This window comes from Dromiciops gliroides, chromosome 1 (genome assembly GCF_019393635.1).
Source record: "Dromiciops gliroides isolate mDroGli1 chromosome 1, mDroGli1.pri, whole genome shotgun sequence".
In the NCBI taxonomy this organism is placed as follows: domain Eukaryota; kingdom Metazoa; phylum Chordata; class Mammalia; order Microbiotheria; family Microbiotheriidae; genus Dromiciops; species Dromiciops gliroides.
In genome coordinates, this window is record NC_057861.1 from 37,632,290 (window position 1) to 37,655,884 (window position 23,595).

Consider the following 23,595-nt stretch of genomic DNA (forward strand, 5'->3'; position numbering starts at 1 on the left):
GATTCTCCAAATTTCAAGCTTTGAGATCTTGTATTTCTCAGATTTATTAAGGCATTGGGCTGAGCAATGGGAAAAGAGACAAGGAGGAAGAAAAGAAGGAGGAAGTAAAAAAGGGGGAGAGAGGGGAAGAATAATGATGATGATAATATCAATGGTAATGATAATGATAACCTCATAGTAGATGCAGAGTTGTCCTCAAATCCAGGAAGAACCGAATTCAAGGCCTTCCTCTGCCATATACTGGCTGTACGACCCTGGGAAAATCACTTAACTTCTTCATGTTATAGACAAATCTGCAGAGAAGATGCTGACCTACATTGGTGGAGGGAATTTCCTCCCATGGGAGTTCTCTGTACAGATGAAATCGCAGGTCTAGTCCCTATGCCCTTAGGATAATAGTAATAGTAATTACTATGCATTTGTATAGTGCTGGGATGGGGCAGCTAGGTGGTGCAGTGGATAGAGCCCTGGCCCTGAATTCAGGAATTCAGGAGTACCTGAGTTCAAATCCGGCCTCAGACACTTGACACTTACTAGCTGTGTGACCCTGGGCAAGTTACTTAACCCCAATTGCCTCACCAAAAAAAAAAAGAAAAGAAACTGTATAGTGCTGGGAGGCTACAAAGAACCTTATAGAGATTTTGTCATTTGATCCTGCTAATAACATGTTCGGTTGGTGCTATTATCATCCTCATTTTAAAGCTGAGTAAACTGAGGCAGAGAAGGAATATGACTTGCCTGGAGTTCTAGAGTGGATAGAAGGATGCTTGGCAGACATGTTGCAGAGAGGAGCCATACTTCAATTAGGAGAGTAAATGAAATGACCCTTCCAACTCTATGCATCTATAATTCTGTGATCCCCTCTCTCAAGAGACTAGACTGTGGCAGAGACATGCGTATTTTCCTTTCTAATTATCGCCTGCATTTCTCTACACCAGTGACCTTTCTTATATCTCATATGAAAGCTCACAGACAGAAAAGAGTTTAAAGATCCAGGTTTCATATATTCTACCCATAGGTAACAGGTAACCAGGATTTCCAATCATTTACAGGACTTTAGCAAATCCACACCCTTCCCCCTACTCTGGAGGCCTTGAACATCCATTACATCCCTTTATCCAAAGCCCCACCCTATCCCCTCCCACTAACTATGCAAAGAGAATTTATGAGTGTTTTGTGTTCTTACAAAGTGGAGTTTTAGCCTCCCCTCATTCCTGTACTGATGGGTTTTATGGCTTGGGACAAATGCTTAAGATATACCAGTCCATTCACCCTCCATTAAGGGATTGGTCTAATCGATAGACAGTGTTTGTTATCTAAATTGGCAAAGGGGTCACTTGATTTCCTTCTCATTACTTATCATTTTGGGGATACTGGAAAACTGCTGCTACTGCTTGATTCATTGACAGCACTGTTTATTTTATCTCACCAAGCTCATTCACACTAATCAGAGCAGGAAGCATTATCATTAACCAAAGGGTTTATTTTTAATCCAGTCCATCTTGGTTCTCATTTATTTTCAGGTAAAAGTAACAATTATAAAGCTAGGATGCAGTTCCCTGTCAACAGTCCTCTTTGGAGCTCACTTGGGCTAGGCCAATATTTTACAGGTTGTAGATTAAGATTATGTTTATAAAGTGCCAGTCACACAGTAAGCACTTAATAAATGCTAGTTCCTTCCCTTCTCCCCCCAGGGGAGGGGGATAAAGCACTATCTCAAGGGGCCCCAGAATACATATTCACCCACCACGCAATGCCATTTTGAAATTTATTTAGCTTCAAAAAATTTGGTGCTCCTTTCAGTAGAATAAGTAAGCCAATATACTTTTTTCTTTTTTTTTCTTTTTTTCTTTTTTGGATACTGAGTCTTCCTATCTCACCCAGACTGGAAGTGTAGTAGCCACTCACAGGTCAGTCCCACCAAATCCCTGAAGCTTTGACCAGGTCCAGCCCCATTTCCAACCTGAGATGCTTCCCCCTCCTTAAGGTTATCCCTCCAGCTCTCAGAAGGCTCACTGTATCTGTATCAGACTTAGGAAGGACACCCATTTGGCTTTAGCCAGACTGCTGCTCTCCAAACTCCTGAACTCAAGCAATCCACCAACCTCAGCCTCGCCAGCAGCATGGATTACAGGAGGACTCCACCCCAGGGCTGGACTTGTGAATTCTTGAGTGAGAACAATCCCTCTCAGATGCCAATAAAAAATGTTCTCTGAACAAGTATAGTCTTGACCCAGCCAGTTTTCTAGAGCAGCTATCAAATATTCATCCAGGTAAAACTGCCCAAAGCATTGATAACCACATCAATGATTATCACAGTTGTGATTGGCCCATTGTGATTAGCAGCAGAATTATTCTGTGAAGGCTCCTGAAGAGAAATTTGTTAAAATAACCACTTGTGAGTATGTGTATGGGAATATAAAGTTGTGGAATTTTTGTCTTTATAAAGCTAAGTTTTCCCCTAAGTTGAATTTGTTTGGAGATGGAAAGAGGGTCTGAATGCCAATAACATGAACTGTATAATAGTTCATAAAAAAAAAACGTCATTGGGAAATATTTAACAAAATAAATTAAAATACAATACAACATAGACAATGCTAATTTGTGGTTATCTAAGTCAACACATGGCCCGGCTACTATTTGAGTTTGACATCAGTGATCTAGAGCACTGAGGAGTTACATGTACCCAGCGTCACACAGATGAAGGATTTAATTCTGAAAGGGGGATTAATGGGATTGAGGGTAGCTTCCCCCTTTGAAAAGAAGTTCTTTAAGACCAAAACTATTCAATTTTTGTCTTTATAATCCTAGTTCCTCAAGTTCAACAACAATTCAACAAAAATGTAGTAAGTGCCTACTATGTTCCAGTCACAGTGCTAGGAGCTTAGGGTGGTACAAAAAGCAAAAATAAGATAGTCTCTACCCTTAAGAAGCTGGCATTTTATTGGAGGAATGGGTGGAAACAAAATATGTAAACAGAGAAATAATTAGAAGGGAATTTAAGGAGGGAGAGAGCATTAATAACCTGGGGGTTGGTTCATGGAATTGGTGACTTTGAGCTGAACCTTGAAAGAAGCCAAGAGAGGTAGAAGGAAGAGAGGGAGGTCATTCCATCCATGGCAGAAAGTCCTTGGGAAAGCACAGAGATGGGAGATGTCCTGTCTACCTTGGGTAATAGCCAGTCAGGGGACAGAATGATGGTGCAGCAGTGGATAGAGCGCCAGGCCTGGAGTCAGGAAAACTCATCTTCCTGAGTTCAAACCTGGCCTCTACTTACTCTACTGACATTCTAACTTTGTGACCCTGGGTAAGTCACTTCATCCAGATTGCCTCAGTTTCCTCATCTATATAATGAGCTGGAGAAGGAAATGGCAAACCGCTCTAGGATCTTTGCCAAGAAAACCCCAAATGGGGTCAGAAAGAGTCAGACATGACTGCAGTGACTGAACAAAAGGAGAATAATAACACACCCATTTCATGGGGTATTTGCGAAGAACTTGTGAGATACCTTAAAGCACTATATAAAGGTTGCCTCTTAGAGGGGATTCTTGACCAGGTAATTTAAATCGACAGTTTGAATTCAAGGGCGGCTAAAACCCATCCAATTCTTAAGATTCTGGATTCCTGCTGTCTCACACACAGCCCACCTCCAGGAAGTTTTCACAGCATCTTGTAAATACAATTTGTAGTTTCAAACCAAATCGCCTTACAGGACTAAGAGTTTTTATAAATTGTATATCCAGTGGTCAAAACCTCATTGTGACTGTTTTGGGAAAAAATATTTGCTTTTGAGTGAGAGACAACCCTTTAAAAAAAAAGCCAATTTTGGATATTTATTTTATGAGTTACTGCGATAAATCCACATTATTGATTCAGCAAGTGGTAGGTCTTAGACTCACTCTGTAGTCATTTAAGTGCTGAAATACGGTGGTTACTCAAGGCTATAAATGCAACACTCAAGTTTGGGGCAGGGAGGACTACTGGCCACTGGGAAACGGCTTCCACCAAGATTTCCATTTGCTTCCGGATCTTTGGGGATCTCTGCCCACATGTCTCATGGCCTCCCTCCTGATTAACAGCCAATGATGTGTAGCAGTTTCTAGCATCCCTTGATATCAGACTGTAACCTTCTGGACTTGGGATTTATGTTTATACCTGGACTCTTTTCAGCTCAAAGCAGGTAGCTCCAGTGTCCCATATATCAACAAGCAAATGCTTCCTTCAGCAATGGCTTCCTGGCTCCTGTTACCATTAGGATCAAATAGAAAAACCTTCTGTTTGACTTCTAAAGCATTTCACAACTTGGTCCTTTCTTACCTTTCCAGCCTTCTTATACTGTGCTCCCTACCACATACTCTATAATTAAGCTAACCTGGGTGCAGCTATGTGGAGCAGTGGATAGAACCATGGAATTGGAACCAAGAACTCCTGAGTTCAAATCCCATCTCAGACAGTTACTAGCTGTGTGACCTTGGGCAAGTCAGTTCACCCTGTTTGCCTCTGTTTCCTCATCTGTAAAGTGAGTTGGAGAAGGAAATTGCAAACCACTCCAGTGTCTTTGCCAAGAAAACCCCAAATGAGATCACAGAGAGTTAGACATGACTGAACAATGATTGATCTATGATCCTATCCTCCTAAGATTTTAGTTTTCCCTAATGAGAATGTAAGCCCCATAAAGGATGGGACCAGCCTTCTACCTTTAGTGTATCTTATGATCTTTATAAACATCCTAGGCACTTCTTTCCTAATTCAAAAGTTGTAGGTCATAAATAGTCTGTATATTCTTTCCACCAATGGAGATGCACAGTCCTTATATAGATTGTTTTATAAATAGCAGGCAGCTAGTTGGCGCAGTGGATAGAGCACCGGCCCTAGATTCAGGAGGACCTGAGTTCAAATCCAGCCTCAGACACTTGACACTTACTAGCTGTGTGACCCTGGGCAAGTCACTTAACCCAATTGCATCACCAAAAAAACAAAAAACAAAAAACAAAACAACAAAAAAAAAAACCTTAAAATAATATAGTTGACCACCATGTGAAGCGAAGAAAAGTTGTACCTCTCTTCTTTCTTTTCGGAGGTTGGGGATTATGGGTATGGAGTATCGCATAAACTTTTGGGCTTAGTGTATATATGTGGGTTGGTTTGGGCAAACTGTTTCTTTTTTTCCTCTCTCTTTCTCACTTTTTTATTCTTTGCTACAAGAGATGAATGCCAGGAGAATTTTGGAACCAAATCAACTCAGCTCTCAAAGACCAATTAAACTGGCAAATGCTATATATCAGAGTTTGATTTATCATTTTGTTGATTGTCTAGACGTAAGAAAATGATGGAGAAAATGTTAATAATTCAGATTAAACTGGAAAGTGTGTTCTGTGGACTTTTTTAGGAGAGTCATTTTCACCACTTGTCATGACTCCCTGGATAGGGGAGGAAAAGAGCATATTTGGACAATTAAAGTTGTGTAAAAATAAAAATTATCAACAAAAATTTAAGATTAAAATGACCAATATCTACTTCTATGCCATGAATTTAAAAGCATCAGAGGAAAATTATATACCTTAGACCCAGAAAATATGTGTTGACTTGATTGCCTTAATTATGTTGAAAATAATTTGTGATACTTTGATTTTTATGTTGCTTTCTTTTTCCAATATCTCTCTCCCTCCTCCCCCACCCAGAGAGCATCCTTTATAACAAAGAATAAAAGAGAAAGAGGGAAAAAACAATTCAGCAAAGCTTACCAATACATCAACCAGATTTGACATTTCAACACCTCTTTCCCACCCATATTTTCGTGCCTTTGCAAAGAAGCAATGCAATATGGGATCAGGAGAGAGACTAGTAATAGATATTATCTTAAAGATATAGATCTTGAAGTCATCTGCATGGAGATGATATTGAATGTGGGGGAGCTGATGAGATTACCTAATGAGAGTAGAAAGAGAGAAAAGGATGTCTAGAACAAAGCCTTGGGGGACATGACATTTAGTGGGCATGATATGGCTAAAGAGCCCTTAAAAGAGACAGAAAAGGATGATACAAGTAGAAGGGAAAAAACCAGTCATTGTCATTATCGTCATCATATATTTATATACTACTCAGAGGCTTACAAAGAATTTGACTAATTAAACAAAAGCAGGACAATGAGAGGGAGGGAAGGAGAAAGAGGAGGGGAGGGAGGGGGGGGAGAGGGAGAGGAAGAAGAAGAGGAATAAGAAGGAGGAGGAGGACAGTGATGGTGATGATTAAAGTCAGACTCTACTGAGACATAAAAAAAGAATAAAGCCTGAGAAAAAGCTATTAAATTGAACAGTTAAGAAATCCTCGATGACACATTTTATTTACCCTTTCCCCAATCAACAAGATCTAATTTTTCTCAGTTCTTTGCTACTTCAGAAAGGTGGGCTCACATAAATATTTTGGTGTACATGAGACCTGTCTTTGTATCTTTTACCTGTCTTTGTATCTTTTGCCTCTTGTCTGACTGGGAAAGTCACCTAATCCCTCTTAGGTTTCCTTATCTGTAAAATGGAAATAGCAATAGCACTTAAATCCTTGGGTTGTTAGGAGGATTAAATAAGATAATATTTGTAAAGTGCTTTGCAAACCTGATATAAATGCTATCAGTATTATTATCATTATTAAGTGGATACCTGCTACTTATTATTGTTGCTATTAGTATTATAACCACTAAACTCTCATCATCATCAGTATTATTATTATTAACCAGGTAATACTTATTAGTTATTATTATCATTAACCAATTAATAATAACCTGCTGAGATTCTAACCCCACTTTCTTTTCTTTTTTAATGCATTCTAAATTTAGTAATCATCAACAAAATAAAGGCTTTATTACACAAAATGATCATCTGTGAAAGCCCATTATTTACAATGTCTTTTTAAAATGTGTATATTAACTTGAATAAATAAAAGAGGTCGTCCTGTTTACTTCTTTATTCCATTTATAATTTTTAAGGTCTATTTTAATTTTGTCATTTTGCTCCCATTTTCCAAATGAGAAAAGGGGGGGGGGAAAGCAAACAAACAAACACGGTATCTTGGCAAATCTGAGGTTAGAGTCCCTCTGACTTGATACCTAGAGTGACTTTGTCCTTCCATGAGGCTGCATGAGAAAAATCATCAGGTTCAAATTAAGGGCCTATTCTGGAGGGTGGGCTGGGGTGGCTATTCTTGTGTTCTTATATCAATGATACCTATTTCTTTTGTGACTGGAGAGGGAAGAGGGACCCATTGCTTTGTTGACAATCAATCTGATTCCATTTTTTTCCACTTTAATTTCAGGAGCAGTAGTTTATTCAGTGAGGTTGTCCAGATGAACTTTGAAATCACGAGTTTTAGCAGTCTCTCGGGGACCCAGCCCATCACCTGGCAAGTAGAGTATCCCCGCAAGGGGACCACAGACATAGCCATCTCTGAAATTTTCATTAGCCAGAAGGACTTTGTAGGAATCGTTCCCCTGGCCATGGTAAGACCTTTATTCAAATGGACTTTATTGTTTACTTAACCTCTTACTTCTCCCTGTCCCTCTGTCTTGGTATGATTTGTGTTTCTTTTGAATATTTCTTGCCCAAATGATCATCCACCTTGTTCTACTCTAGAAGTTGCTGTAATTTATCAGCGTATAACGTAGCTGTTTGACCTCCCATTTGACTTCCTTCAAGTATTCTTGTACATCTGTCTGGGATCTGTTAGCTCATCCATATAGCATGGGATCAGAGTCAAGGATTGTGTCCCCATGTAAATCACTTAGTTTTGCCACTTCCTGATACCATTGTTGTATTCTCTTGTGTACCTCTCATGTGCTCACTGTGTCAAATTATATATTTAAAGGAGATATATGTAAATGGCTTTTTAAAACTCTAAATGTTAAATATCATCTTCATGACTATTATAATTATCTGTTGGTATTGTCGCCTCCTACCAAAATGTAAATTGCTTAGGGTCAAAAATCATGTCATAGTTAAACCTTGTATATTCCCCCAGTACAAGAACAATGCTTTCTTGCTTTCTTGCTTTTTTAAAGTTTTTTTTTTAATGTATGAGGTATTTTATTTTTTCCGTTACATGTAAAGATAGTTCTCAACTTTTGTTTATACATGCTTTACAATTTCAGATTTTTCTCCCTCCCTCCCCTCCCTCCCCTCCCTCCCCTCCCTCCCCCCTCCCCTAGACAGCAGGTAATCTGATACAGGTTATATTTATATATCTCTATACATATACATATAGATATATATATATACACACACACACACATATATATATATATATACACATAATAACATTAATCCTATTTCTGCATTAATCCTGTTACAAGAGAAAGAATCAGAGCAGTGATGCAAAACCTCAAAATAGAAAAAAAAAACAACAGCACCCAAAACAAAAGAAATAATATGGTTCAATCAGCATCTATACTCCACAGTTCTTTCTTTCTTTTTTTTTTTCTTGTTGTTGGAGATCCTCTTCTATCATGAGTTCCCTGGAACTCTTCTGTACCATTGCATTGGTATGAAGAATATAGTCCATCACAGTAGGTCAACACTCAATGTTGATGATACTGTGTACAATGTTCTTCTGGTTCTGCTCATCTCACTCATCATCAGCTCACGTAAGACCCTCCAGGTTTCTCTGAACTCTTCCTGCTCATCATTTCTTACAGCACAATAGTATTCCATTGTATTCATATACCACAACTTGTCCAGCCATTCCCCAATTGATGGGCACCCTCTCAACTTCCAATTCCTTGCTACCAACGTAAAGAGCAGCTATAAATATTTTTGTACATGTGGTAAAGTATTTTATTATTTTCCAGTTACATGTAGAAATAGTTTTCGACATTTGTTTATATAAGATTTCCAATTTCGAAATTTTCTCCCTCCCTCCCCCCTCCCCTAGACAGCAGGTAATCTGATATAGGTTATATACTCTCTAACTGAGATGATGATGTGGCAACTCATTATACATAAAATAGCATAGGAGTGAGTAAACAAGTGACCTTGACCTGATGCCCATTGGAAATATCATATTTCATCATTTTTTCAACCACATTCTGAAGAACTCTTCCAAGTGAAGCCCTTCCTTTGGACAGAGCATTGCTCACAACAATGTAAAACTGATTGAGTCGTTAGAGGTACATGTATGTAGAAAGCCAGATATGCAGTCTAATATCCATTATGGGCATCTGGGTGGCTTAGTGGATAGAGTGCTGGGTTTGGAGTCAGAAAGACTCATCTTTGTGAATTCCAGTCTGGCTTCAGTCACTTACTAGCTGTGTGACACTGAGCAAGTCATTTAATCCTGTTTGCCTTGGTTACTTATCTGTAAAAAGAGCTGGAAAAAGGAGATGACAAACCACTCCAGTATCTTTGCCAAGAAAACCCCAAATGGGGTTATAAAAAGTCAGACATGACTGAAAAATGGCTGAACACAACTACGACTACAACAACAACAAAACATTATTCCAAGATCACTGATTTAGACCTGGGAAGGATAATAGAGACCATCAATTCTCCCCTCCTCATTTTAAAGATGTGAAAATAAAGGCACAGAAGTAAAATGACTTGTCTAGGATCATCCAACCAGCAAGTGACTAAGGCAGATTTTTCCTACCCTCGAAGATCTGACATTCTACTGGGCTGATACAACATGTAAACAGAGAAATCAATATAAGGGAAATTAAAGAGAGAGTGAGCATTACAACCTGGAGGACCGGGAAAGACTTCACACTTAGTGGTGCCTGGGCTGAATCTTAAAGGATCTGAGGTATTCTTTTTGTTGTTTTTTTTATTTGTTTGTTTTTGGTTTGGTTTGTTTTTTTGTTTTTGTTTTTGATTTTTTTGTGAGGCAATTGGCCAGGGTCACACAGCTAGTAAGTGTCAAGTGTCCGAGGTCAGATTTGAACTTAGGTCCTCCTGAATCCAGGGCCAGTGCTTTATCCACTGCACCACCTAGCTGCCCCCTGGATCTGTGGTATTCTGAGACATAGAAGAGAGGAAGGAGGCCATTCCTGGAGTGCAAGAGAGCCTTTGGGAGAGCACAGAGATGGGAAATACTATGTCAAGGTTTTGTAAATAGCTAGTTGACTAGAATAATGATAGTAGAATAGAGAGTGTATAAAAAGAGACAATGTCAGATATATTTCAAAAGATAAATTGACACTTGCTTATAGAGAACTTTAAATGTCAAGCAAAGGAATCCCTATTTTATCCTAATGGGAGAAGGGAACCACTGGAAATTTTTGAGCAAAAGAATAACTTGATGCCTTTGGACACATCAATGAATTATAATATAATATCCAACTTATACAAAGTATGTAAGTATTAATGTGTCTTTGGATGCCTAACTTTAGAATTAGCCACATAAATGAACATAGTGTGGTATGTTGACCTTCGAAATTATTTCCATGAGGCTATTAGAATGTATTGGGGTCTAGGGGCTATTATCGATTTTAATGTGGGTATGACTTACATTTGGGGATTTTTCAACACAAAACCAAAAGTTGAAATTGCCCTGTGAAAATCAGATTTGGGAACACAGTATCCTAGATTTAAAGCAGGAAGGAACCTCAAGGCAATCTAGTCCAGGCTCCCCATTTTACAAGGGAAAGAAGCAAGGCTTTGAGGGGTTAAACTAATTGCGTGAGATCACACAGATAGTGGTGGACCCAGAATTTGAACCCAGGACTTGAATTTTAAAAACCTTAACCTTCTTTGTCCTGCCCCACTGTACAGCTCTCTCTTGTTTCCTTTGTTGTGTGCCTCTGACAGACAATAAACAGCATCACCCCCTCTGACCATGATAAAGAATCGGTCTGAGCTAAGTCAGGCACTGCACACACAATTCTCAGAATTAAGGGAGGATAATGCAATGTTTTGACCTAAAAGGTCTTCTGCTCAGCTATAGACTTCTTTAAAGAGTAAAAGGAATCCAAAGTGCATTGTTGAAACTCACATTTATATAGTGATTGTTCACACACAGTTTTATCATCCACTCTGTTAAAATAACTTGTAAATAAATTTTGACTTGGCTGTATTTTAGAATATTTGCAAAGGCATCTTCTAGCATAGTGTAATTCAAATACCATCACAGAGAGTACAGAGATTCTTATATGGCTTTTAATCAGGGAGAGCCAGGTGTTTTGATTTTACATTGGGGCGAAGCCCAGAGAGCAGGTGCAAATAGAAAAATATGTTTAGAGAAGAAAGAACACTGGGATAAGAAGTAGTTGAATCACCCCCAATGGTGGGTGTTCCCCCAAAGCTCCATCCTTGGTTATTTTCTATTCTCTCTCTGTACTCTCTTGCTTAAGGGATTATGTCAAGGGGTTTGAAGAAGACAAAAGGCAAAGAGAGTGTTCACAGAAAATGCCCCCTATTTTCGCAGTAATTTCTAAGGCAACATCCTTAGATGAGAATCAGGAGTAAGGATGATATGGAATGCTTGAAGAAAGGTTTGAAACAGCTTCTGATGGGGAGTGGAATAAAGATTTGATTAGGGAGGATTTAAAGGACTCCTTGAGGTGATGAGAGAAGAATAAAAAGATTACTTTCTGTGGTAAGGGCCCAAATGAGATTAGATAACAAATTTGTAGTGGCCCCAGTTGGCTCAGTTACATAATTTTCTCCAGCTCTGTTCAGCGGGATAATTAATAGAAGTGGAGGAGGCAGATGGCAGGAGTAACTGATTATCCAATACAATGCGTGATATATAATAGGTGCTTAATAAACACTTGTTGATTGATTGAGACATGCCACTGTCCTGTTATATGATCTTTTTTTTTTCAGGGAATTGGGGGTTAAGTGGCTTGCCCAGAGTCACACAGCTAGTAAGTGTCAAGTGCCTGAGATCAAATTTGAACTCAGTTCCTCCTGAATCCAGGGCTGGTGCTTTATCCACTGTGCCATCTAGCTGCACCACCTGTTATATGATCTTATGGAACCCAAATGTTAAAATGAAAGTGATGTCACGCATCATAAAAACAGTATCATAGAACCTCAGGTTTGGAACAGACCTCAGAGGACATCTGGTCCAACTGAACAAAAAGCCCCTCAACAACACGGTCATCTTGGGTTTGTCCCAAGACCACAAGTGAAGGGGAACCCATTGTCTCCTGAGGCAGCCCATTTCACCTTGGCACAGGACCCATTGTTATCTCACATAGCATTCATTGTTAACAAGTTTTTTTGTTTTGTTTACATCAAGCCTATGTTTTTGTCTTCGTAATTTCCAAGCAAAAAATCATAGAATCATAGAATTTCTCTCAACTCATATACAAAAAACACCCCCTCTATAAAATAACCAGAAAGTAGTGATCTAGCCTTCCTTTAAGGCCCAACGGCAATTCCCTATCCTTTCTGGGGCTCAGTTTCCCCATAAGTAATATGAGGATGTGCAGCATGAACCTGTCCAGAGCTATCATTCTGTGATGAGAAAAAAAAATTGATGTCAAGAAAGGTTAGTTGATGGACATGATGATAACAACCATACCTATCTGAAAGGAATATTGCGAGGAGAAGAAAGTTTAGAATCTAAGGCAGCATTTGGCCCACTTTCTTTTCAAGGGACCGCACTTGATGCTCATGGAAGCTAGCTCGAAATAACATTGCTAAAGAATATTGAAAAGTGATTTTTTTCCATGTCCTAAGAGTTTACTTTTTTTTTTTCCCTCTGAGAAAGAAATGGTCAGAGCTATAAAGGTGTAAGCCTAATTATGGCCTAAACTGACAGGGGCCAGTAAACTATTCTACTAACAGAAATAAAAGACCATGTGTGAAAGAGACAGAAATGATGGGGAGGCGTGGCAGTGTGAAAGCTGAGGGAAATAGGACTCTTAACTATATCGATTAGTATTGGAGAGGGGACCATCATTCAAAGCTTATGTGGTTTAATTCTTGGAAATTGGGAGCAACCCCCTCAGGCCTAAGGTCAGGGGTGCCTCAGCAGAGGGCAGGAATATGAGCTGGCTGAATACACACACACACCACACATATATATATGTATGTGTGTGTGTGTACACGTGTGTGTATACACACATACACATACACATAACTATACCCATACATATATGTATACTTATATACATAAATACATATACACATACATAAAATACACATGTACATGCATATACACAAACATATACATATATATTATTTTGAGGGGTTGCATTTTTAAATTTTTTTCTTTATTTAACATTTTATTTTCCCCAAAATACATGTAGAAACAATTTGAACATCCATTTTAAAAACTTTTCTGTTCCAAATTCTCTCCCTTCTTCCCTACCCCACTTTGAGAAGGCAAGCAATTCAGCATAAGTTATACATGTGTAGTCATGCAAAACATTTCCATATTATCCCTGTTGTGAAAGAAAACAGACAAAAAAAAACTTAAAGAAAAATAAAGTTAAAAAAATGTGCTTCCATCTGTATTCAAACACCACCAGTTCTTTCTCAGGGAATAGATAGCATTTTTCATCAAAATTCCTTCAGAGTTGTCCTGGATCATTACATAGCTGTGTGTTATTTTAAATTATTGGAGGACTAGGCTGGGTTTTCTAAAATATTACTAAATTGTATATTAATGGCTATTGCACCAGTTTGGGCAGTAAGCATTTATTATTAATTAATATCACATATTATTAAAGTGTTGACTTCCCCACTAGTCACAGGCTAGCAGGCCTAAACAATTACATATCCAGTATACTGCTCCAAGAGGCGAGGGTGCATGAAGAGTAAAAGAGAGTCCAGGGAAGAAGAGAGCAAACCCATTGTGACCCAGTCTTTTTATCTTCTATTTGGTAGAGGCAAGTCACCATACATTGATCTAAGCTAATTGGTTAGCATCATTCCGCTTCATTAATTGACATGACTTGGGGGTGGTCTAGAGATCACATTTCAACCATCTAGATGTGCTTCTTCCCATAGATAATCAGAAGAATCAGTCTGCATTCCTTTTGTTAAGGTGACCAGGCAGATTTCTGGTGTGAGGGGGTTTTTCCTAGAAATCCATTATTAATAATTATTTTCTCACAGCTGAGAATAGCTAGCATTCATAGCTGATCATCTTACAATCTTGCTCTTACTTTGTACATAGTACATTTCCCTCTGCATCAGTTCATGTAAGTCTTTCCAAGTCTTTGTGAGAGCATCCTGCTCATCATTTATTACAACACAATATTATTCCCTCATAATCACATACCACAATTTGTTCATCCACTTCCCAATTGATGGATATCAATTTCCAATTCTTTACCACCAGAAAAGAGCCGCTATAAATATTTTGTGTATATATTGGTCATTTTCCTTTTTGTTTTCTTTCTCGTTTTGGATACAGAACTAGTAGTGGTATTGCTAGGTCAGAGTATACATGTTTTTTTCTTTGTTTTGTTTTGTTTTGGAGCAGGGCAATGAGGGTTAAGTGACTTGCCCAGGGTAACACAGCTGATAAGTGTCAAGTGTCTGAGGCTGGATTTGAACTCAGGTCCTCCTGAATCTAGGACCAGTTCTTTATCCACTGTGCTACCTAGCTGCTCCCTATACATGGTTTTATAATCCTTTGGACATAATTCTAAATTGTTCTACAAAATGGTTGAATCTGTTTACATTTCCACCAACAGTGCATTGTCTCATTTTACCCATATTCGCTGTATTTGCCATTTTCTTCTGCTGTCCTATTCCCAAGCCAATAGGTGTGAGGTAGTATCCAAGAATTGTTTTGACTTCCATCTTTCCTATCAATAGTATGTTAGAGCATTTTTTTCATATGGCTATGGATAGCTTTATTATTTCATCTGAAAACTGTTCACATCTTTTGATCATTTATCAATTAGGGAATGGCTCTTATTTTAATAAATTTGATTCATTTCTTTATAGTTGAGAAATGAGTCCTTTATCAGACAAACTTGCTTCAATTTTTTTTTAACAATTACTATTGCTATATTTCACTTCATCCTATTCCCTCCTCATTTATTCTATTCTATCTTTTACCCTCACCCTCCTCAAAAGTGTTTTCCTTCTGACTACCCTTTCCCCAAATCTGCCTGCCCGTCTATCACCCCCACTTATCCCCTTCCCCTCCTTATTTCCTGCAGAGTAAGATAAATTTCTATACCCAATTGAGTGTGTATGTTATTGCCTCATTGAGCCAATTCTGATGAGAGTAAGCCTCCCTCACTGTCCCTCACCTCCCCCATCTTCTCCTCTCCTATCTAAGCTTTTTTGTGTTCCTTGATTAAATATATTTTTTAAAACCCAAACCATCCTATTTGTAATCACAAAGACTAGCTTTCCCACCCACTTCATAGGAAATCCTAGATTGTTAAAGATGAAAGAGATCTCAGGAATCTGTCTATCCAGGGAATTAAATAAGCAAGCTTAAGTACTAACTATGTAACAGACACTGTGTGGTAGACTAGGATCAAAAGACAGAAATAAAACAGCTCCTGTCCTCAAGGATCTTATATTCTAATGGGAGATACATGATGTACGTATACAGCTATATTCAAAATATATACAAAACAGGAGGAAAGTACTATAAGCTGAGGAGTTGGATTTCTCTAAGCAATCAAGTTAATTTCATTAAAGAGTAAACAAGGGGGCAGCTAGGTGGTGCAGTGGATAAAGCACTGGCCCTAGATTCAAGAAGACCTTAGTTCAAATCCAGCCTTAGACACTTGACACTTACTAGCTGCGTGACCCTGGGCAAGTCACTTAACTCTTGTTGCCCCACAAAAAAAAAGTAAGCAAGGAGCACTCTATTGACAAGCCCCCCCCCCCCAATTTTTTTTTTTTTAATTTTTAAACTGACACAAAATGGAGTATTCCTAGACAGAAAATTTACCTGAGTGGGAAAATTCTCTTTGCTGTTCAGAGGATCCTACCAAACACTATTGAGGTTATCAAGTGTCAAAAGTGTCAAAAATGAATTAGACAATTCATTGGTGGCCCTCATCCCCCCTTCCTCTATCAGCTTCCTAATCCCATGGAAGGAAATAAACAGAGTAAAATATCCTAAATTATATTAAGAAGTAAAATATAGCTGCAGAAGCTTTCCAAATGACCCTTTCCCCTTGAAATAGTTTCATCTGAAAAATACCAATGTTCAAAGCCATCATTTCCTTTTATCCCCTTACTCGTTTATTGTACTACTGAGTCGTGACTAACCTTCATGAATATTTATAAAAGGGCTCACAAGCTTAAACTAGTCAGGATAGACAGACATCCATTTTCGTCCCTTATGACTAGGTATCCACTACAATTTTCCCTCAATAACAGGCTGTTGATGAACGCTGTTCTCTGTCTTCTTTGATTTCTCTTGACATCATGAGGAAACCAGTGGAATGCTCCATCTGCCTACTGATGAGTCTCTATTCTCTCCTATTGACCAGCCCATCATCATATTATCATAGATTTCAAATTGGAAAGGTTCTTTGAGACCATAGAGTCCAGCTCTCTCATTTTAGAGATGAGGAAACTAAGATTGAGGGAGCTTAAACGATTTCCCCAGTATCAAATACTTATTAAGTATCTGAAACAAGATTTGAACTCAAGTCTTTCTACCTCTGAGTCTGACACTCTATATCCACCGAAACACCTAGCCAATGCTTTCCACTGGTACATTTCCTTGATGACTATCCTTTACACTGTTTCTTCTTCACAATTTAGTATGTTTCACAATCTGCTTTTATCCACCATGCTTCTCCCCTTCCCCTTAAGAGCAATATTAGTTTTTAATATTTCAGAAACTATATTGTTCAGATCTATATAAGACCTCAAAACAAAAAACAAAAAAACACAACAAAAATGCATGCTTCAGATGATCTTACAAGATTAACTTTCCCACTTTCATCACTGAAAATAAACATTGCATAGAGAAGATGTTTGAAAGGATGCTAAAGTTTGCTTGGTTCCATCATTACCCACCTCAGTCCCTTGTTGTTTTCCTATATTTCCCTCCTGCCATATCTGCTCAACTCAGAGCACCAGGCGTTTGAAAGTGAATGGGTTTTTGTTACCTTAGAGTCTCTGTCAGTACCTGGAGATGTCCATATTGAATTGTATTGTCAATCTACATTGTGTGATGGATGACTTAAACCCTTGTTTAGTTACCACGGCACAGAGCATTTGAACAATATCATGTATCATAAGGAAAGGAGAAGACAGAAGGGATCAAGAGAATCCAAATGGGATCTCTACAGACAGGAATTGGAACCTACCTTTATAAAAGAAGAACCATGGGGGAAAAAAACCCTAGTGATTAAAACATTCCAGTACAAATTGTAAATAGTGTGATACACTGTGGAAGGAGCATAGGATTTGGATTCAGGATAATCTAGTTGCAAATCCCTTCTCTGCTTCTTAACTATGTGTATGATACTTCTTCCCCATCTGTACAGTGAGGGTATTTGATTTCTTAGCCTCTGAGATGCCTTCAAGATCCATGATCTTGTTATTTAAATGTCCCTTTTGTCTCTCCTGAACCTGAGGAAAACCCCCTGGATACAGTCAGCAGCTTAGATATAGTTTCTTAGTATATCTCTAAAGTGCTAGAACACTCTGCCTATACTTGTTTTAGATACTTTTCATATCCAACTTTATATTATAACTATTTTCTGTGTCTAATTATATTTGGGTTCCAGAAGATCAGTTTTATAAGTACAAAAAAAGGGGTAGCATGGCTAGACAGCAATTTGTATGAAAAAAGATAAGTGTTAGTGTACTGCCTGCTCAGAGTCAACAGCACTCAAGAAAGCAAATGCCATCTTGGTATGCATTAAGAGAGTTATAACTGGGGGGCAGCTAGGTGGCACAGTAGATAAAGCACCGGTCCTGGATTCAGGAGAACCTGAGTTCAAATCTGGCTTCAGATACTTGACACTTACTAGCTATGTGACCCTGGGCAAGTCACTTAACCTTCATTGCCGAGAGAGAGAGAGAGAGAGAGAGCCTCCAGGAAGATAAAGGAAATGGTGCTCCTGTAAGTCAATATATATTTATTAATACCTATTATGTGCCAGACAGGCAGCTAGGTGGAACTGTGGATAGAACACTGGGCCTGGAGTCAGGAGTGCCTAAATTCAAATTTGGCCACAGACACTAGCTGCATGATCCTGGGCAAGTCACTTAAATCTGTTTGCCTCACTTTCTCCATCTATAAAATAAGCTAGAGAAGAAAATATCAGATCACTTTAGTATCTTTGCCAAGAAAACCCCAAATGGGGTCACAAAGAGTTGGACACAACTGAAACATCTCAACAACAACAGTGATAACATCAGGATGTGTCAAACTCTGGTGATACAAATAGAAAGAAAGAAAGAAAGAAAGAAAGAAAGAAAGAAAGAGAGAGAGAGAGAGAGAGAGAGAGAGAGAGAGAGAAAGAAAGAAAGAAAGAAAGAAAGAAAGGAAGGAAGGAAGGAAGGAAGGAAGGAAGGAAGGAAGGAAGGAAGGAAGGAAGGAAGGAAGGAAGGAAGGAAGGAAGGAAGGAAGGAAGGAAGAAAGGAAGGAAGGACGAAAGGAAGGAAGGAAGGAAGGAAGGAAGGAAGGAAGGAAGGAAGGAAGGAAGGAAGGAAGGAAGGAAGGAAGGAAGGAAGGAAGGAAGGAAGGAAGGAAGGAAGGAAGGAAGGAAGGAAGTCCCTGCCTTCAATGAGCTCACAGTCTAACTGAGGAAGATACTACACAAAAGGCGTATGAGTTACACCACATCTGTAGTATTGTACATGGATTGGGAAACTATCTTAAAGTGGACATTGATAAACAGAAGGGCATGAAGAACAAGGTGATAAGGATGACGAAGGATCACTACTTTGCTCCCAGAAAGCAAGAATAGGAACAAAATGGGAAAATTACAAATAGAAAAATTTAGCCTGATGTCTGGAGGAACTTCCTAACTATAGAAGATAAACCAAAGAGGAATCAGTGGCCTTGAGATATAGCAAGTTCTTGAAGTAGAGGTTTTAAGACCTAAATGGCCCTTTAATGGGGATGTTAGAAAGGGATCCTTCTATGCCAAACCTTATGCTATGTTCTGGGTAAGATAAAAAGGGAAGTTAAATCATATTCCCTACCTCCAAGACACTTACAGTCATACTAGAGAACCATGTCTAACATGAATGAAATAGGCAAAAAATTCACTGTTGGCTATAAAATGTGTGGAGGATAGTTGCTTGTTGTTCTTTGTGCTTAAAGAGAACCAAAGTGACATCATTATGTTGGGGTCAAGGTACAATGTGTATGACTATGGCTGATAAGGCCAATACAAGCTCAGAAGATTCTACCATAGGCTAGATACAGATGGCCCATATGAACATTTGGGATGGAAATGTCTCTGAATTTGTGCATCTCACATATCTTTTTGTTGTTGGGTTTTTGGTTTTTTTGTGGGTTTTTTTGGTGAGGCAATTGGGGTTAAGTGACTTGCCCAGGGTCACACAGCTAGTAAGTGTTAAGTGTCTAGGTCAGATTTGAACTCAGGTCCTCCTGAATCCAGGGTCAGTGCTCTATCCACTGCACCACCCAGCTGCCCCATCTCACATATCTTTTTTTTTTTTCATTTTATTTTTAGTGAGGCAATTGGGGTTAAGTGATTTGCCCAGGGTCAAACAGCTAGTAAGTGTTAAGTGTCTGAGGCTGGATTTGAACTCAGGTACTCCTGACTCCAGGGCTGGTGCTCTATCCACTGAGCCACCTAGCTGCCCCTCACATATCTTTTGAGCTACTGTAGTTCTGCTTTACTGTTAAAGCATAGCACCTTCTTTGATACAGGCATACCACGCTGAGCAGTCCTGTGCCAATGTCTCCCATGTCTCACAATTGGTTACAAAGTTCTTCAGAGAGACCTTGAGAGTGTCCTTGTATCGCTTCTTCTGACCTCTGTGTGAACCCTTGCTTTGTGTGAGTAGATATCATAGGAGGTCAGGAGATGAAAAATATTAATATGGGCTTTGAGGGATAGAAGAAGAAATAATCAAGTTATTAAGATTTAGGCTGGGTCTAGAACAGAAATTCTTAACCTAGAGTCTGTAGATAGATATCAAGAGATACGTCAACTTGGAAGGGAAAAAGTGTTCATGTTTATTTTCACTAACTTCTAACTCAAATTTAACATTTCTTCTAGTATTTACAAAACCTGATTCCAATAAGGGCTCCAGTCATCTTAACTAGACTGCCCAAAGGGGTCCATGATACAAAAATGGTTGAGAAAGGGGCGGCTAGGTGGTGCAGTGGATAAAGCACCAGCCCTCAATTCAGGAGTACCTGAGTTCAAATCTGGCCTCAGACACTTGACACTTACTAGCTGTGTGACCCTAGGCAAGTCACTTAACCCACATTGCCCCGCAAAAAAAGAAAAAAGAAAAAAAAACGGTTGAGAAAGTCCATGCTAGAAGAATGAATAGGGTTTGGTTATTGAAAAACACACTTCTAGCTATGGGTACCAGAAAGGAAAGAGTCACTAATTGTAGTATAATTAAGGAGAGAAAGGATTGTTCTTTTAAATGTTGCTGTTCAGTCATTTCAATCGTACCTGACTCTCCATGACCCCATTTGAGGTTTTCTTGGCAAAGATAATGGAGTGGTTTATCATTTCCTCCCCCAGTTCATTTTCCATATGAGGAAACTGAAGCGAACAGGGTTAAGTGACTTGCCCAGGATCACACAACTACTAAGTATCTGAGGCCATATTTGAACTCATGAAAATGAGTATTCCTCAGTCCAGACCCAGTACTCTATCCACTGTGCCATCTAGCTGCCCTAGTCTCTTAAATATTATGATGTCATAACTAGGAATCACTCAGAGACTGAAGCATAGTATGCAACAACTTTAACCTACTTGCTTTTGTATGAGCCCCTCCTACGAAATCCATATGCCACTGCAAGGTTCTAGAAATTAAATCCATTTCAAAATTCAGAACCTTCATGATTTCCCTCCCAACCAATAAAAAGAAATAGGAAGTTGTGCCAAGTGCATTGATTCTAAGTTGGTTAGTTTCCAAGGCTCCACATGGACTTGAATTCTTAGTATCATAATTTGGCAACATCTTTAAAGAGGTCTGTGCTGTGATTTTTGTGATCCCAGTGAATGGAAAGAATGAACAAATGAAGGAATGAATGAGGTCAGGGAAAACTTAATCAGGTAGAATTCAGGCTAATTCTAGAAGGCTAGGTAAGATTTGGTTATTGCTAACCATACTTGCAGTTGTGTGTACCATAAAGGAAGGACTTAATAAACACACTCTAACTAGTGTAATGGGGACTCGCCAGTCTGAGCTCAGCCCGTATGAGATTTGTTAAGTACTTAGTATGTGGCAAGCACTGTGTTAAGTGGTAGGGATACAAATATAAATGTGAAGGCACTGCTGGCCTCAAGGAGCTTTCATTCTAATAGGGGAAGATAATACATGTAGGAGAATAGGGACCAGCAAATAATATTTTGATTTGGAAAGTAACAGAGATGGTGAGTGGAGGCATAGGGGAATAGATTAACACAATGTTTTGTGTGTATTTACTTCCCCATTGTCATTTTCTCAGCAGGTCTTCCTAATTCAGAAAATGTGTCTGGATCAATAAAGCTCTCTAGGGATTGAAATTCATGTCTCCGTTGTTTTAGATTGTGGAATATCTGCTGTGGTCCACTGTGGTTTGTGTGGTTCCTTTCCCCCTCCCACCTCCATCTTTTATTGACTAGGTGACTTTGAGATCACTAGGAGCCAAGGCAAGGTCACAGAAAGCTTCCAGCCTGGATTTCCCCAGAGAAAATAGACTGTAAGAAATTCATTTCTCCTTCATTAGCCCTTAGGAGCTGAATTCAACAGTGTTGCTCACAAGTGTTCAAGAAGACTTATGAAACTGCAATCCCTCCTAAGATGCATTAGGGTATAATGGATAGTATGCTAATACTGGAATTTGGAGATATGAGTTCAGATTCAGCATCAGATACCTCAGCTGTGTGCCCATGAGCATACTTTCAGAGCCTCCATTTCTTCATCTGTAAGCTTGGGCACTTTTTGGTATTTTCTTTGATTATGCTAGACAGAGAGATAGAAAGACAAACAGACAGATAAACATAGAGAGAGAGAGAGATGGGGGACAGAAGGAGAAAGAGAGAGGGGGGAGAGGGAGAGGAAGGATGACAGACAGAGCAACAAAGAGAGAGAAAAGGAGAGAGGGAGAGACAGAGACAGACAGAGAGGTATAGAGGGAAAGGAGAGGGAGAAAGAGAGGGGGGAAGAGAGGGAGAGAAACAGACAAACATAGAGAATGACACAGACAGAGAGATAGAGAGAAAGAGAAAGAGAGAGGGGGAAAGGCAGAAAGATAGGAAGAGACAGAGGAAGAGACACAGAAATAGAGCCAGAGAGAAAGAGATAAGGAAGATAAAAATGAGGAAAAGAGAGGGAGAAAGAGAGAGGGGGGAGGGAAGGAGTGAGAAAAAGAGAGGGAGAGAGGGAGAGGGAGAAAGGGAGAATGAGGGAGGAAGAAAGAGAGAATATGTTTCTTTTCTTTTTCTTTTTTTTTTGTGGGGCAATAAGGGTTAAGTGACTTGCCCAGGGTCACACAGCTAATAAGAGACAAGTGTCTGAGTTTGGATTTGAACTCAGGTCCTCCTGAATTCAGAGCCAGTGCTCTATCCACTGTGCCACCTAGCTGTTTCGAGAATATGTTTCTATGCACATATCATTTTTCCCAAATGAATGTGTTTGTTGTGGAAAAGAACTTTATGCAAGCCTTTTGTCACTGTATCCTGAGAACCTAGGATAACACCTGGAATGGAGCAGGATAGGGATAAGGAAAGGCACTGGACCTGGAATTTCACTGGTATAGAATCATAGATTTAGAATTGGAAGGGACCTTAGAAGACATCGAGTGAACTCCAGAAATAAGAAACCCTATCAATGCAAATTAGCACTGGGTCAGGTGCAGGACTTAAATCCAAGTCTTCCTGGATTTAAAAAGTAGGCACTACGGGCAGCTAGGTGGCACAATGGATAAAGCACCGGCCCTGGATTCAGGAGCACCTGAGTTCAAATCCGGTTTCAGACACTTGACACTTACTAGCTGTGTGACCCTGGGCAAGTCACTTAACCCTCATTGCCCCGCAAAAAACCAAACCAAACCAAACCAAACAAAACAAAACAAAAAAAGTAGGCACTACATAAGTGATTTTTGAATGACTGGATGAATGGATAGATGGATGGGTGTATGGATGAATAGAAAATACATTCCATATCTTAACTATATCAATATCATATATCGATGTGACTTCTTTTTAATCATTATAATAAAATGGTAGGGAAATGACATATTTTGGATTATATAAAGAATTGTAGACTGAGTATTCCCTGAGTGTTCTCTACATTCCACATGAATCAATCAACCAAGAGTGTCTATTCAGGAGTATGGAGAGTCTCAAAAGAAACACAGTAGATTACTTTTAAGTAGAGTAGTCTGTAGTCCAACCCAGGCTATTTTAGCGCCATCAATCAACAAGCATTGAAGGATATCTTTAGAAGTACAGGGATTTCAGGGTGGTGTTTAGTCTTTGGTTTCACACTATGTCCTCATCACAGCATGAGAAAGTAT

At 39.1% G+C, this 23,595-nt stretch overlaps 1 protein-coding gene across 1 annotated transcript in view; it reads left to right on the plus strand.

Moving 5' to 3' along the window:
- TMEM132C (transmembrane protein 132C) overlaps positions 1–23,595 on the plus strand; it is a 541,367-nt gene that overhangs the window by 382,700 nt on the left and 135,072 nt on the right. The window contains exon 4 of the mRNA XM_043978153.1: positions 7,309–7,492. Within this exon, the coding sequence (XP_043834088.1) occupies positions 7,309–7,492 (184 nt within the window). The remainder of the gene's footprint in view (positions 1–7,308; positions 7,493–23,595) is intronic.